Genomic DNA, 15,793 nt, shown 5'->3' on the forward strand with positions numbered 1-15,793 from the left:
CGTTCTGGATATCTTCTTTGGAGAAATGTCTGATAAGCACTGGGTGATATATGGAATTGCTGAATCACTATATTATACCTGGGAAACTAATATAACACTCTATGTTAACTATACTAGTATTAAAGTAATACAAGAAAAGTAGCCGTAGATAATCTGTAAACAGATGTGCCTGGCTGTGTTCCAGTAAAACTTTATTTTCAGACACTGAATTTTGAATTTCATAGAATTTTCATGTGTTGCGAAATATCCTTTTTTTTCTTTTCTTTCTTTCTTTTTTTTTACCCATTTAAATGTAAAAGCCATTCTCACCTGTGGGCTCTACAAAAACAGGCAGCAGGCTGGATTTTGCCTATCAACCATAGTTTCCCAACACTTACTCTAGATTCTTGACATAAGGATGCACAGTGGAAAATAAAGATATCATACCTCATACACCTTACATTCTAGCAAGGGGGAAGCAGATAATAAACATGAGAAATATGTGAGAAGGTGAGGTAGGGAAAGGAGGATCAGGAGTACTGTGGCCTTTATTCTGAGAGTATGTGATGGGACCGAGCCAAGGAGAGTTGTACAGTAGTGTGGCTTTCCTGTGTTCTGTACTCTGAAGGAGAAGCCAGTAGTGCCAGGGGGATACATACCATTGGCTCTCCTGTGAGCAAATTCCTATTTGCATCTGTACCAATCAAGGCAAAGTTCCAGTGTTTGGATATTCCTCTTAATTTGGTCCTTATTGGCTCCCCCTTGTCATTACTGCCTGATTTCATCTTGTCCTTTTGCATAGGATTTGAGCCAGTGGAGTTTCTTATTCCAGTGGAATAAACATAGTGAGCATATTTTCCTTCTCCTCAATGAACCTGGATATCTTGTCTCGGGTAAATTGCCATATATTTGCGTACACACACACACACACACAGAAAAATTTATAAACGTAACTTTTTCGAGAACATTTATTATTTGGTGGGTGGATAATTCTGTTTATCATCAGTTTTTCATTTACCAGCTAGTTACTGAGCATCTTCAATTAGCCTTAGACTAGATTTTCATGCCACTCAGAATCTAGTGCCTTCCACTCTGATTGTTAAAGCCCTAAGTGATCTAGTCTTTTTCCATCTCTAGAACCTCCTCTTCTCCCACTCTTCCTTCACCTACTACACTTGCAAATTTACAGATACTTTTCAGATACTTGAATTTGGTAAACCTATGCCCACCTCAGGGGTTTACATCCCCTGTGCCTCATGGCTTCGGCCTAGAATGCTGTCTTCATTCATTGCATACTTCGGGGGGATGGAGGTGGGACTGGTCACAAAAAATGACCCTCCCAGTGAGAGTTGCTCAAAAATTCAATCTTAAGTCACCACCAGCAACTCTCAATCATATAACTCTGTTTTCATTGCCTGTGTGCCATTTATTACTATCTGATATTGTGTGTATGTGTGTGTGTGTTTTGTCGGTTTATCTGTCTTCCACCACGGGAGATGTGAGCAGTGATCTTTTTGTCTCACTTCTCGATTACCTGTTCTATTCTAAGATATCTAGCATGTATTAGGCACTCAGTAATTATTTATTTGGTAAATCAGTGAAAGAATGCATGTATATGCTCATGCCATGTGCCCAGCACTCTGGTAAATATCACTGATGAGGGCGCCTGGTGGCTCAGTGGGTTAAAGCCTCTGCCTTCAGCTCAGGTCATGATCCCAGGGTCCTGAGATTGAGGCCTGCATTGGGCTCTCTGTGCAGCAGGGAGTTTGCCTCCTCCTCTCTCTCTGCCTGCTTCTCTGCCTACTTGTGATCTCCATCTGTCAAATAAATAAATAAAAATCTTAAAAAAAAAAAATCACTGATGGAGGCATCCTTGAACTTGTTCTGCTGTACTTGTCCCTTCCTTTCCCCCATTCCCAAACTAGTCTCTTAAAAGTCATCAGCGTACTGTTCTATATTTCTTTCTACTTCTAATAAACCCATTACAATCTGGTTTGCACTTCTACCCCTCAAATAAACTGATCACGACAGTTTCCAGTTGCCAGCTACTTCCCGATCGCTAATCCAGTGCATTTCATAGTCTTTATCTTATTTAACCCATCAGTAGCTTTTGACAACGTCTTCCGTCATGACACATTGTGTTCTGCCTTCACATCCATGACATATCTCTGGGTTTTATGTCTTTCTCTTAAACCACGTATATGCTCATGGTTGCAATTTTGTGTCACATCAGGTAACACAAAGATGGAAAAATAATTTCTGCTTAACAATTTCATGTCTTCCTGGAATTGTGTACCTGAACAAATGTGTGAACCACTGCAGTAAGTGAGTGGTACATTGCTTGTTTGCATCCCTATCAAATCTGTGCTTGATGACCTTCAGCTTGTCTTCATTAATGAACCACATTTTTTTATTGGAGAATATAAGACCTTTTGCTGTGTTTTTTTTTTTTTTTTTATTATATCCCAATTGGTAAGAGCTGAGGTTGTGAATTCTATTTTGTGTAACCTATATAGTCATTTCCAGTAGAAAAGAGCTTCTGGGTTACATTTACCCTCTAGTTTTCCATTTTGGAAATAGAAACTGAAAGTAAAGTTGTTTGAAAACATTTTTTATAACCTATAGATAATTTTCTGGTGTCAAGAAAGTAAAACCTCCACAGACCACCTGTTTGCCACCTTAAACAATAGTAACAAAATTAGTTGGCAGAACAGCACTCTTCGTTACTGCATTCCATTGAAGAACATAAGCAGGGTACGCCTGGCTGGCTCTGTCTGGGGAGTCTGCAGTTCTTGACCTTGGGGTCATGAGTTCAAGCTCTGTGTTGGGTATACTGTTGACCTAAAAAAAGATAGAAAGAAAGAGAGAAAGGGAAAAAGAAAGAGAAAGAGAAAAGAAACTTACCCAAGTTTATACCCCATCCTTAGCTTTCTTCCAGTATCCAAAAGGAGTGGAGTGGGAGGGCAATTGGGTTTTTCTCCTTCTGTTTAAGGCCCCCGCTGCCTCAGGGGTTTTGCTCTGTTTTCTCCCTTTTCTCTTGTTTCCAACTCCTCCATCTCTACTAGCTTTCTCAGGTGTTCAGATCTCCCTCTCTCTCTCTCATTCTAAATAGCAAACTCCACCAAACTCCCTTCCTAGGTCTTGCTCAATCTTCTTCTGCCCCTTGTTATTTAGCTTCTCGAAGTAATGTATACCTTTTGTTTTATATTTTCAACCTCTGTTCAGTTTTTTAAAATATTTCCTACTGGGATGCCTGGGTGGCTCAGTTGGTTAAGCATCTACCTTTGGCTTAGGTCATGATCCCAGAGTCCTGGGATCAAGTTCCACATCTGGCTCCTTGCTCAGTAGGGAGCCTGCTGCTCCCTCTGCTCGTGTTTTCTCTCTCTCTTTCTAATAAATAAATAAAATCTCTAAAAAAAATTTTCTTATTGTTAAATGTGGCATACATATTAAAAAGTGCATAAAACATATACAGTGTAGTAAATGAGTTACATATCACACACAGAAGTTCTATAACACCACTGTGTTCAAGAAATAGAAAATTGTGGCTTCCCAAAAAGCCTTTGTGAGTTGTTTTCTCCCCCCGGAAGTAACCACCATCCTGGCTTCTGTGGGTTATCATTTCTTGTTCTTCATTACAGTATTGTCACCTTTTTATTCACTGCTTCACTCTTCAACCTGTTTGCCTTCTACTCTTTTTTATCTTTCCACTAATTCCAAGATTCTCACACTAAGGTTATCGATGAAAGGTTGACAAATCTAACAGATGTTTCTCAGTTCTGATCTCAGTAAGCCTTTCCTATATTTGACACTGAAGCTCAGTTCATCCTTTTTGAAGCTGTTCTCTAAGGTCTTTGACTGTATTCTCCTGTGGTTTTGCCTTCTTCAAACTGTCCTTCTCTGTCCCTTTCTCAGGCTCCTTTGTATGCCCCTTAAGTGTTGTTCCCGGGTTCTGTCCTGCGTCACTGCTGCTCATACTGGGTATGGCGGTGATGTCCGCTCAGGTCACCTGAGTCTCCACTACTATCCAGATTTCTTCCAGATAGACCTGGAAGATCACACTTGTTCCTTAAGCTTTAATCTCACGTAGACACCTGCCTGGTGGACATCTCTACCAAAATACACAACATCCAAGTTAGACTTCATTATCTTTCCCTCTAATTTGGCTCTTTTTTTCCCCTGCCTTTTCTGAAACAAGTATTGGTACTACTGCTAATTCACCCAACTTAGAAACCCCAAAAGTATTCCATTTTCTCCTTTCCTTCATTCCGTGTCTTTCCAGTGTTCGAGTGATACTGGTTTTATCACCTCATGTATTTGCCAAATCTGTTCTCTTTTTCCTATCTTGTACTTTACTCTTAGGACTTTAGGTCCTCATCACCTCACTGACTTTCCTTACAGCCACCTTCTCACTGCATCCAACCTTCTCCTCTCGTACTCACTACCACCCCTCCCCTCCACCCCTGCAAACTCCAAGCCCAAATGGTTTTCCAAAATAAAATTCTAACTGTTTGGCTCCTACATGTAAAACTATACTTAAAATGGAAAAGCCCAGATAAACCCCAAGCTCCTTAAGATAATTTATAAGGCCCTCCCTTCTTTGCCCTGCTTTCTCCAGCCTCATTTGTCAAGTTCACCTGGATGTGCGCGTTGTACGTTGTCAGCATGTATGCTCCTTCTCAGTTTCATGCCATTGTTCATCCTGTCCCTTCTACCTAAGACTTTCCATTTGACTTCTACTTAATCCTTTGAGAGTAGATTTCAGTTTGACACTTCGAAGAAAGCTTTCCCTGACTTCTTCCACCCCATCCGATAGTGGGTCTCTCTTGCCACTGCGTTCATACCTTGTACATGTTTCTGTCACTGTGCTTATTACGTCGTTCTGTCATTATTTATTTATATGTCTGTCATGTTCTACTCACCTCTTGTGCTTCTCTGAGAGACCTGATACCAAGCACAGTCCTGGGCACAGCGCCGAATGGAATGAGGAGTGAAGGAGAGGAAAGAACACACTGATTTCAAGTCTGAAAGAATGTCTTGTTACACACTTTAACACAGACAACCATCTGGACATGAGGTCCTCACACAAAACTCTAGGAGGCCGTCTCTCTAAGGAGTCTCTTACCAAAAAGGAGCTCTTCAGGAAAGAATCAGGTTTCGATTTTCTTCTAACATGTAATAAACCCTCGCAAATACTCATGTTGCAGACCAAACCTGGACCACCCAAAAAGCCGAAGACCCCTTCTGGACAATCAGCCTTAGTGTATTGCTACAACTGTGGGCAAGAAGGCCATTATGGACACGTAAGTTTGAGTAGTGTTGGGGCATAAAGCGTTCTGTTTTGCTGGGAGTGGTTGCCAAAAGATAAAATGAATGTAATTCTAAATGCTTACTTTTTTAATAAACTAACATCCTGAAGTAAGATTTTGTATATTTTCAGCCAGCTGACTTCTCCCATCCCTGCCAGAGTAAGGGATCTGTCAGAGCATATTCTCCTAATTATTTTAAATATACAGGAACAAGTTAGGCTAAAACAAACACAGAAGCCATAAAATCAATCAGACAGATAGAAGTAGTCAGCAGAATGGTTACAGTTCTCGTGAGTTCTTATGTTTGCTATGACTTTGACACAGCCAGATCCTGATTTTAGATTTTCTGTGTAGTTCTCCAGTATCTCCAGTGTTCACACACAGTATCGTTAAATCTTCATCACGCACCTGTAAACCCCGATGCTGGTGAAAAGACAGAGGGGCTGCATCATTGACTAGCCTGCATGCCCCACAAACGTCCACATTCCCTATCCAAACTGCATGTTCCCAGCCCCAACTGAAGGGCCAAATTATGTGTGTTTCAGGTATGGGGGTGTCAGAGCAGAAGAAACCGGTTACCATGGGATGGGAGGGAGTCTCCTAGCCAGTTGTCTCACTAAGTATGAAGCAGCAGCAGCTCATCTCAGAGACAGGCTGCAGTAAGAATCGACTCAGAGTTCTCCTGCATTCTGGGAATCCTGTGGCAGAGGAACAAAGGCGGTGGCACAAAAAGTAGAAAATCTGTATGGAGAAAGACATCCCTAGTCTCCAGTGGGTTCCTAGCAGCCTAAAAAAACAAAATAAACTAAAATCAGATCCAATCTGATGACAAGAGGTGGAAAGCATTCAGTGGGGACAGAGTCCTCAAATTGGGTAGGACTCTGAGCAGTAGGATGGGGGACGACTGCCCTTTGTGACTTGAATTCTGATCATGCAGACCCTGGGGCTGGAGCTCAGTAGCCTAGGGAGAGAGCAGAATGGCCGGGGCCCTGGGGCACAGTGCACAGGCAGATGAAGTTTTTCTTCTGTGTTGGGGCAGCAGGACCAGGGGGTGAAAGAATAGAGTAGGAAAGTGGGATGGAGCTCTGATCCACAGTTCCAGTTTTTGCTCTGCTGCCGACTTAACCATGTGACTTGAACAACCGACATTTTCTCTCTGGCCCTCAGTTTCTTTATCTACAAAGCAAAGAAGTTGTACAGGGAGATTTCTCAGTACTGACACGGGGATCCTGTTTCCAGTGTGAACAAACCCATAGTACGGTGATAAGGGTAGAGAAACCGTGCAGTGTACTTCCTTCATTTCCATAGAACTCACACTGAAAGCCTTATTAGAGAGCACTTCTTCTTACAAAATTATCATCTCTAGATCTTCTCCTGCTTTGTGCATTCCTCCTCGTTGCCAAAACTCGGATGTTGCCAACACTGTTTAGGAAACCTCTCCACATAAGCATTCCACTGCCACACAGATCACATAGGTGTACAGTTCATGCTTGCTGACCTCTTTAAAGCAAAGGCGTGTGATTTTAGCATTTATGTTTGTTCAATTAAAGAAAAACAATTACAGTTGGACACATACTGGTTACTAGTCACTCCTGCTAATGTAGATAGGAAATATATTAAAAACATTTGGAATTTATCCCTGAAATCTAGATTTAGATAGTTTCTAATTTACAATAAAGCAAATTTGGCCGCCTCGTCGCTGCCATAGATGAAGAATTCTAGATTATTCACACTAATGAAGAAGATCAGTGGTGTGGCTAATCCAGAACAGTAGATAAATTATATAGCCAACTATCAATTGTCTGTGCTAATGGAGGGGACCAGCGATGTGGATAATCAAAATATAATTTACATTTAGCTTTGGAAAATATTTATGGTACTTATAGCTTTGTATAGTCACACCAGTCTAGACCATACAGGATCCAAATGGGAGACTATGCAGATGATTAAAGATGTCTGAGGACCCCTCCCCTTCGGTTTCAGAAATACTGCTCTACAGATGTTACCAAAGAGCCTCTTCCTGTGGAAGATATTCTGAGGTGAATGTAGCACCGCCCTGCCCTGACTCCATTCACTGTCTAGTTGGGGAGGCAGGGACCGTCGCAGGCATCTCTGCGGCAGGCAGACTGCCATAGGAAACAGTAGGAACTGTAGGCAGAGAGCCTACTCCACGAGCGTGTGAAAGTGTGAGTGGGCGCTGGGAGTGTGTCAGACCTTTAGTACCTCTTTGTAATTTTAATTATTTCTTAATATTTTATGGTTAGAGTCTCTCTTAGTCCATTTAGGCTGCTATAGACAAACTGCCATAGACTGGCTGATTTATAAACAACAGAAATTTGTCTTGGAGTTCTAGAGGCTGGGAAGCCCAAGATCATGCAGAATCGATGTCTGGTGAGGGCTGCCTTCCTCATAGATAACACTTTCTTGTCGTGTCCTCACAGGGGTGGGACATGGTAGGGAGCTCTTGGCGGAAGGGACCCTGTTTTATAAGAACAATTAATCCCATTTGTCAGAGCTCCACCATCAGGACCTGATCACTGCCCAAAGGCTCTACCTCCTAACCGTGTCACATTGTGGGTAAATTTTGGTTGGGGGTGAAGGGAAGGGTACAAACATTCAGACTATAACAGAATCTTAGACCCAAGTCTTGCAAGGATGTCCTTTCTTCTGGGAACTTGGAGCCACCATGGATAGTGATTTATAAAAGTAGTTCTTTATGTTACCATACAGGTTTGCCTTATAACTTGCAGGATCCAAAAAAAGCCCCCAAAGATCCAGAAAGTCAACAGCACAGTATCTCTAAAGGTAGTTGGAAGAAGGAAATAATAAAGACCCTAAATTATTAAAATAGAAAACAAAATTAATAACATCAACAAAACCAAAAGTTGGTTCTTTGAAAATATTTTCTTTTCAAAAGAAAAGACTTCTAGAAAAACTACTCAAAGAAAAGGAAAAGGTACAAATAGTGAATAAAAATTATAAATAGTTTTAAATTGTTTAATTATAAGAGAATACAAACTTTATAAAGTTCAAAATTAAGTCTGAAAATATAGATAAAATCAGCAGTTCTACCAAAAAAAAAAATACTAATTAACCAAAATGACTGAAGAAAAATCTTACGTGGGCCAATACCACTAAAAAAATTAAATTAGTAATCAGAATTCTCTCCCCTGAAATATATCAGACCCAGAGAGTTTTACAGTCAAGTTTTACCAAACCTTTATTCAGAAACAGATAATCCAAGGGAACATCACCCAGTTTATTCTGTAAAGCTATTATAAACTAAAGTTCCTTCAAAACTTTTATAGAATGATACTGTTTTTATGAAGTCTGCACACTTCAAACTTACACCATTGTTTATTGTTTATTAGTTGTTAAGAGTAAAACATATGAGAATGGCAGGCAGCAACTTTAAGACAGTGGCAGTTTCTGGAAAGGGAAAGAGAGGAATGAGGCATGGGAAAGAGGATTTCAATTGTATTATTAATGCTTCACTCCTTGGGACAAAAATTGAGGTAAGTTAAAGTAAAATGTTATGATTTGATAAAGCCTAATAGTAGGTACAGATTTCTATTACTTTATACTAAAGTATGTATTTCGAATGACTCATAATTTTTTAAACTCTGCAAATTATGTTCCAAAGTGTGTGGCTACCAGCTTGGTCAGATGTCTTAGAATTATAAGTCCAATATATTATGCCAAAGTTACAATAAGTCAACTAAATGTCATGTGGCTGTTTCACATATTTTCTTCCTAAGGGGTATTCTAATTTTCTTCCATATCTAACTAAGAAGAAATAAACATTTATAAAATACATTTTAAGCAGGATGGCAGAAGACAGAAGGAAGTTCCAAAGGGAAGCCTGTATCAGAGAAAAGAAAATGTGGTTCCAGACATATCAAATGAAAATATATCAACAGGTCGTGATAAATAAAGCCTAGTGTATTGGATGTGGCTCAGGCCAAGAATGTAATCTGGGAAATAGCAGCAGTGGAAAAGCCAGAGTCATGAGAGTGGGAAGCCAGCTTAGGGTAATGAGTGAGAGGCGTGATCTCATCTTGAGTGGGGGTAGTTAACAGAAGATTCCTTTGGGGTGTTTCAGAATTACCCAGTTTCAAGCTATATATAACCCTCCACCGCCATCCTGCTCCCCACCATAAGAACCACCGCCCTTGTTAGCAGTGAAGGGAAAAGAGCAAAGGGCTAAAAATGTACACCCACATTTAGGGTGTAAATGTGAAAGGAGAAGCACTTGATAGAAGGCTGTTTGTTGGGACAAGCAAAGGTCTGAAGCAACATGAGGCCAAATAAAATAAACCCGCTAACAGAGGAAGCAGGCAAGTGCAGTGGAGATTCAGTCCCTGTTGCTGTTGACTCGGACTGGGGGCGGGGTTTGGCTGGGAAGGTTGAGAAAAGATAAGGATTTCATGGGTACAGAAGGAAAGAAAATCCAAGCCTCAAAGCAGCAAGTAAGCACGGTTGGGTGTGGTTGGGTGTTATTGGATGTGATCTTCCCAGGGTCCCAGTTAAGACTGCAGCCTTAGCCAGGTATCCCTGGTGTGGGCCTCATTTCTAACTACAGTGGTTCGTAATCTTCCAGAAAGATGGTCTGAGCAGTGCCCTGGTAACATCATAATCTCAAATTTGGTAATTTGAAATAATAATTTCAAACAACTTGCAGGAATGTACAGAAAGACGAATGTTTAACCAGACCTTTCCAACATCTCCATTCATCTACTACTATGATGACAAATACGAAATTCGGGAGAGAGAACAGAGAATAAAACGAAAAGTGAAAGGTATGTTACTGACTTTTTGTGAGATCCACCTTTGTAGTAGTTCCTAAATACCTTCTTCTGCCCTGTCTTTCCCTGCTAAGGGGGTCGTTGGTTAACACAGAAAAGGTTTTTAAATAATTGCCAGAAAAACCAGAACTTTCTTGATCTCCAGAAATCAGGCACCCACCTCAGAAACTGTGTTATGTTCTATTCACAGTAAACATTTTTCTCACATAATAACCAAAATGTCCAGAACTTCCAGCCATGTAGGTATTCAGAGTTTGTAAAGGCTCCTTTGAGATTTTTCTTTTTGGCAAGTAATTATCTTTTTTTTTTTTTTTTTTTTTTTTTTTTTTTTTTTTTTTAAAGATTTTTATTTATTTATTTGACACAGAGAGAGAGAGAGAGATCACAAGTAGGCAGAGCAGCAGGCAGAGAGAGAGGGGGAAGCAGACTCCCTGCTGAGCAGAGAGTCCGATATGGGGCTCGATCCCAGGACCCTGAGATCATGACCCGAGCTGAAGGCAGAGGCTTAACCCACTGAGCCACCCAGGCGCCCCTTGGCAAGTAATTATCTTTTCCCTTTGTATATCCCTAGTATTTTTCATGGAAAGAAAAGCTTTCTCTGCTAGGTGATTCCTGGTGATCTCTGGAGCTTCTCCAAAGAAGTCTGTTCTTACTGGCCATGATTACAGCAGAGCTTCCTGTCTACAGCCACCCTCTTGGGTTCCTTTTTTACCGTCACTAACGTAAAGTTCTTCTGTTTTATAATTTGAGCCTACTCTTTCGACTTCTTTCTTTCCATATCCTTCATGATGGTTCACCAAGTTACTTTTGTTGCTTTCAGGACAAAACAGTTCTATATTTTTCAAGTTCACCCATACATTGTTAACTCTTTGCAACTTCTTGTTATTCTTTTCTCGACTTTCTCTGAGTTTGGGTCTTCTTCAAAAGGAACTACTTCTCTACTCCTGCATATTTTACATATGACATTTCATACGAACTTTATCTCAACTATAGAGAGAGAAATTATAGTACATGAAGATATTGATTAGGGAACTAAATTTTAAAACTTAAAAGAAATGCACCAAAATGTCACCTCTGAATTAAAAGATTGTGGCTACTGTTTTATTTTTTATATACTTTTCTGTATTTCCCAGGTTTTCTATAATGAGTCTTGGTAACTTTTATAATGCTAGAAAAACCATTTGTTTTCCCTTTTAACTAGTTAGATTGACAACTCTGGCTACTTTGGGTTCTCTAGGTCTATTGGAATTTTTATTTTATGATAAAGTCTATAATTAATTACCTTTGCTCTATATCCTAGAATCCATTATTTTTTGGTCCCCTAAATACTTGTATTTCCACCTGTTTTTTTATTGGCCACTTCTTTAATCTTTCAAGGTCTTGTTGGCATGCTTATTTTCATCCCTTACTGGAACCTCATCTCCTACTTACCAATTATAATCACATCCATCAAACACTTAGAGTAAGGGTGCCAAGTCCCAGCAAAATTGAACAACAGGTCCGGTCCAAAACCTCTAAGATAGCCGTGTGTGTGTACTCTCCAGGCCAGTGATGTCCACTCTGGAGGAAAAATCTCCTGTGCGGTATGGCATCCACCTCTAAGCCCTGTGGCCAGACTTTATCTTCAGAGGGAATTGAAATGTCATATGAGTCTATCAAAAGACCATTTTATACATCTTGTTTTACTTTATCATCAAGGGCTGCTTTATCACTGTGAGAATTTGAATTGGTCAGACCTGAGTTTTCTTCACAAAGCTAAGATGTTTACTGCTCTCACTAGTCTTCATCTCCATTGTTCAACCTAATTCAGCTGTATTGAATAGAATAAATATCATTGGATTTCTGGATATTTTCCATTTTTAGCAATCTGATGCAGAACTAGAACCATGCAGTTTTTGGTGAGTGGTTTTACCTTAGTGACAGCTATTTAGAATGCCATATCATGAACATTGCATTATCTGGTTTCCCTCTCTGCTGAGTTATTTACAGATCTGTGACAGCTGTGCATGGACTGTCTGGTTGCTGAAAATGTAGAAATACTTTTCTATTTTCCAGAACTCCAGAAGAATGGGGATTTCCCTAGGCAGTTCAAGAGACCTCACATGGAAGTGGCAGATATGCGGTCCCACCATAACAGGAGGAAGAGCCATGCCTCCCGTAAAAGTAACAGGTGGTCTCAAGAAAAGAAGGAAACCCAAAAAGAGGCGAGCAGGAGCAATAAAGAGCGTGAGAAACACAGGAAGGCTGACAGGTGTCATGAAGCAGATGAGGACTTCCCCAGGGGCCCCAAACTCCACTCTTCTCCTGGCTCTTTCAAAACCCAGAAGGCTCCCAAGTCCTTCCACCACTCGTCACATTCCCACAAGCCAAGAGAAGACAAGCCTTCCAGAGAGGGCAAGCGGAACAAGCATAAGAAAAAGGAGAGTTACTTGGAGGCCGATGGCAATGATAATTTATTTCTCATTAAGCAGAGGAAAAAGAAGTCTAAGCTGTGAGACAGCTTGTGATTCAGCTTTCTGGTGTTTGTCCGGTCTTCATGCCTAGAACATCCCGGCAAGATCTTTATTATCTGTGATTAAATAAAGTGAATCTTTTGGTTTTGTCTGTCATCTCCTCCATACCTGGAGCTGCGGAACAAAGACCATGGAGATCTCCAGTCTCTGTATCCAACAGGTTATTAGATGTAGGGAAAACAAACAAACAGATACACTCAGATTTCCCCTGTTCCCGTCCATCATTTTTACTCAGAATCCTAGGGATAAGAAGAAACAATCTTTTCAAGAAAATAAAATTTTTTTTTAATGTTCTGAAGAAATAAAAGCTCATCAAATATAATCCATCTGCAGTGGGAATATGAAAATTAAATCCTTGCAGGAGGACAAATTTATTCCAGAATGAAAAATTCATCAATCTTTTTCAGCATTACTTTTTTCTTTTTTAACATCGGGAAGAGTAAAAGCTATAAAATCTCAATCCAGCTGTTCTCGCTCTTGAGGCTGGTGTCAGAATCTTCCAACGGTCAGAACGTGAGGCTGAAAGATCAAGGATCAAGGTGTCATCATTGAAGCCCCAAAGAGGCGGAGAATTGGTCCATAGCAAAATACCAGCGTCGATGGCATGAGATAGATTTCCTGGGACAAGTGAAAAAGAGTCATAAAAAATTTTAACGTAATCACAGTGCAACAGTTCTCACCATTTTTACAGCCACACTTCAAGGAGACTGTCACTCAGATGTATAGAGATGGCTACTACTGGCAACTTAAACACTGTTTTATTTTCACGGGTTTTTTTAACTACCACAAGGCTATACAGAAATTTTTGTACCTGTGAATTTTTTGTACTTATCAAAGCCTAATGTTAGAATCGGAAAAATAAAATGTCTGAAATAGAGGAAATAAGCTTGTCTGTTATGTAACAAGGCAGTGTGAGTTTGGGTGACAAAGGGCATGGTTGGGTTAGACAAGGGACTGAAGTTATACAGGCTCCACGTACCGGGCTCCCAAGGCCCTTGTTGGCCAACCACTAGCTCTATGCCAGAAGAGAATGAGATGAAGTCAGTTAACCAGGGCAGTTCTATAATGTCGCGTTCTTAGTTTGTGTTTTACTCTCTGTGAAGTACATGAATTGCTGTGTATCTGGTAGGATCCGCCCTCTTACCTTCTGCAGGGAAAGGGAGAGTGTCTCCCCCTAAAATAGCTTCAGCGTCAACTGAAGTCTTCAGCCCACCGCCCTCCTCGTGGCTACCCTGCTCTCAACTAAGTCTAAGTTGTTCTTTGTGTGTTGCTTCATGGCTTCCTAACCTCAGCTGGGCTTGTTTTGACCTTCAGGTAAGTGGCCAGAGTCTTTTACAACCCCGCTAAAAGTAACAGTCATGAGAAATGGCTTCACACAGTGATAAATCTGAAATAATTCATGGTAGTCCTCATTAAGACCTGGGACAGGCATGGCTTGTTTTTGGTGTGGTGTGACTGTCATTGCTTCCGCTACAAAGGCGTCTTCTTCCAGGGCAGAGGGGATTCCTTACGTTCTTTCATACATGGCAGATTATTTGGAGAAAAGAAGAAAAAGGGCTTTTTTTTTTTTTTTTTAATTCACTTCTGCATATTAGCCTATACCGCCCCCCATTTATTTTTTTTATTTTTTAATTAGACAAGCTCTAGGATATATACTCTAGGATATAATTTACCCTTCAGGTCCATGCATTTTTTTTTTTATTAAAGATTTTATTGATTTGACAGACAGAGATCTCAAGTAGGCAGAGAGGCAGGCAGAGAGAGAGAGAAGAGGAAGCAGGCTCCTTGCTAAGCAGAGCCCAACCTGGGGCTCGATCCCAGGACCCTGAGATCATGGCATGAGCTGAAGGCAGAGGCTTCAACCCACTGAGCCACCCAGGCGCCCCAGTCCATGCATTTTTATGCAGACAGGAAAGCAGCTGAGCTGGTTCTACTTGTGGGCTTTGGGATGGTAGGAAAGAGCGAAAACAGGAGCTTCTGCTCCCATTAACTCTTCGTTGCCTTGGCCCTGAGTCTTTCACCAAGTGTTCAGTTAAAGTCATTCCATCAGGGACTCACACACTAATTTTCCATACGAAAATGAGGAGTTAAAAATATAATAGAGATTCCACAATTGAGCAGATAATATTTTACTTGGATAAATACAATTGAGAAGAAGCAGATGTCGCAAACAATAAGAATCTGTTCAGTTGCTAAGTTTGAGCAGGCTAAACATCTTTGGCCTCTGGCCCCGCTTAGATTACAGGGAGCCTAAGTGAGTCCTTCCCTGGGCAATAGCTTGCTTTGTGTGAATCGAATTCTTAGAATCGAATGGAGAGAAACTGCCTCCTGTTCTCTCAATAGAAAGTCTTGTTTTCATGGTCCGTGCTATTTGCAGTCCCTATTATTCAATCTTTATTTTTGTTATACAAGGGTTACATGTTCATTTGAAGGAAGAAGAAAATTTTAAAAATCATACAGATTCTTACACCCAAAGATAGGTTAGAATTCTTAGTCGACCTTTTTCTATACATATTTACGTTGTTTTGTAACCTGTTTTTTCAGTTAATGCATTGTAAAAATCTTTTTTCCAATCCAGTATGTGTCGACATCATTATTTGTAATGGCTCCGTGATATCCTGTTGTATGGCTGCACCATAACTTACTTAACCAGCTTCCTGTTGTTGAACATTTTCATTGTTTCTAATTTTCATTATCTTAAAAAATTCTATGCACATCTTATCTTCTCTGCTTATTCTGTTGTGATAAAATAGAATTTGTGGGTCTAAAAAAATATGCATGTATTTCATGCGCCTTTTAACATATATTGCCAGATTCCATTCCCAAAAAGTCCTAATCCTCCCCAGTCATTTATGCATTCCTGGTAGTGCGTGAGAGAGTTTGTCTTTCCACTCCCACAATAATGGGTTATTGTCATTCCTTTTTCTCTTGGCCTCTCTGATGGGCAGTGAAACACTATTTGTTAGTGCTACAGTGAAAAGAGTGATGTGTGCTGTGTGTAAAGAGGCAAGATTAATTGTATATCAATCTGTTGATAAAAGATACGGAGAGAAGCTTTCTCATAGGAAATAACCAAAAAGTCCTCTGCCAACAAAAGATTACATACAAAATAAGAGACTTTCATTCCTGCATAGCTGTCTTGATCCCCTGATAGTACCATTTTTGATTTTCACAATTTAGAAGGTAC

General features: G+C 40.3%; 1 protein-coding gene and 1 long non-coding RNA gene across 7 annotated transcripts in view; both read left to right on the plus strand.

Annotated features, from left to right (window-relative positions):
- The window catches only part of LOC309846134, a 3,045-nt gene extending 1,211 nt beyond the window's left edge, over positions 1-1,834 (plus strand). The window contains exons 1-2 of the long non-coding RNA XR_014301741.1: positions 1-1,622; positions 1,686-1,834. The exon at positions 1-1,622 is cut by the window's left edge and continues 1,211 nt beyond it. This is a non-coding gene — a long non-coding RNA (uncharacterized lncRNA). The remainder of the gene's footprint in view (positions 1,623-1,685) is intronic.
- ZCCHC7 (zinc finger CCHC-type containing 7) overlaps positions 1-13,488 on the plus strand; it is a 240,850-nt gene extending 227,362 nt beyond the window's left edge. For 3 of the 6 annotated variants that reach the window (XM_082694870.1, XM_082694871.1, XM_082694872.1), the window contains exons 7-10: positions 5,187-5,282; positions 8,660-8,803; positions 9,970-10,087; positions 12,149-13,488. In XM_082694870.1, coding sequence (XP_082550996.1) covers positions 5,187-5,282; positions 8,660-8,803; positions 9,970-10,087; positions 12,149-12,588 — 798 coding nt within the window. In that variant the 3' untranslated portion in view covers positions 12,589-13,488. The remainder of the gene's footprint in view (positions 1-5,186; positions 5,283-8,659; positions 8,804-9,969; positions 10,088-12,148) is intronic. The other 3 variants (XM_082694873.1, XM_082694874.1, XM_082694875.1) reach the window with 1 other exon arrangement.
- Positions 13,489-15,793: the final 2,305 nt, after the last annotated feature.

Source organism: Mustela nivalis (assembly GCF_964662115.1).
Source record: "Mustela nivalis genome assembly, chromosome: 13".
Lineage (NCBI taxonomy): Eukaryota > Metazoa > Chordata > Mammalia > Carnivora > Mustelidae > Mustela > Mustela nivalis.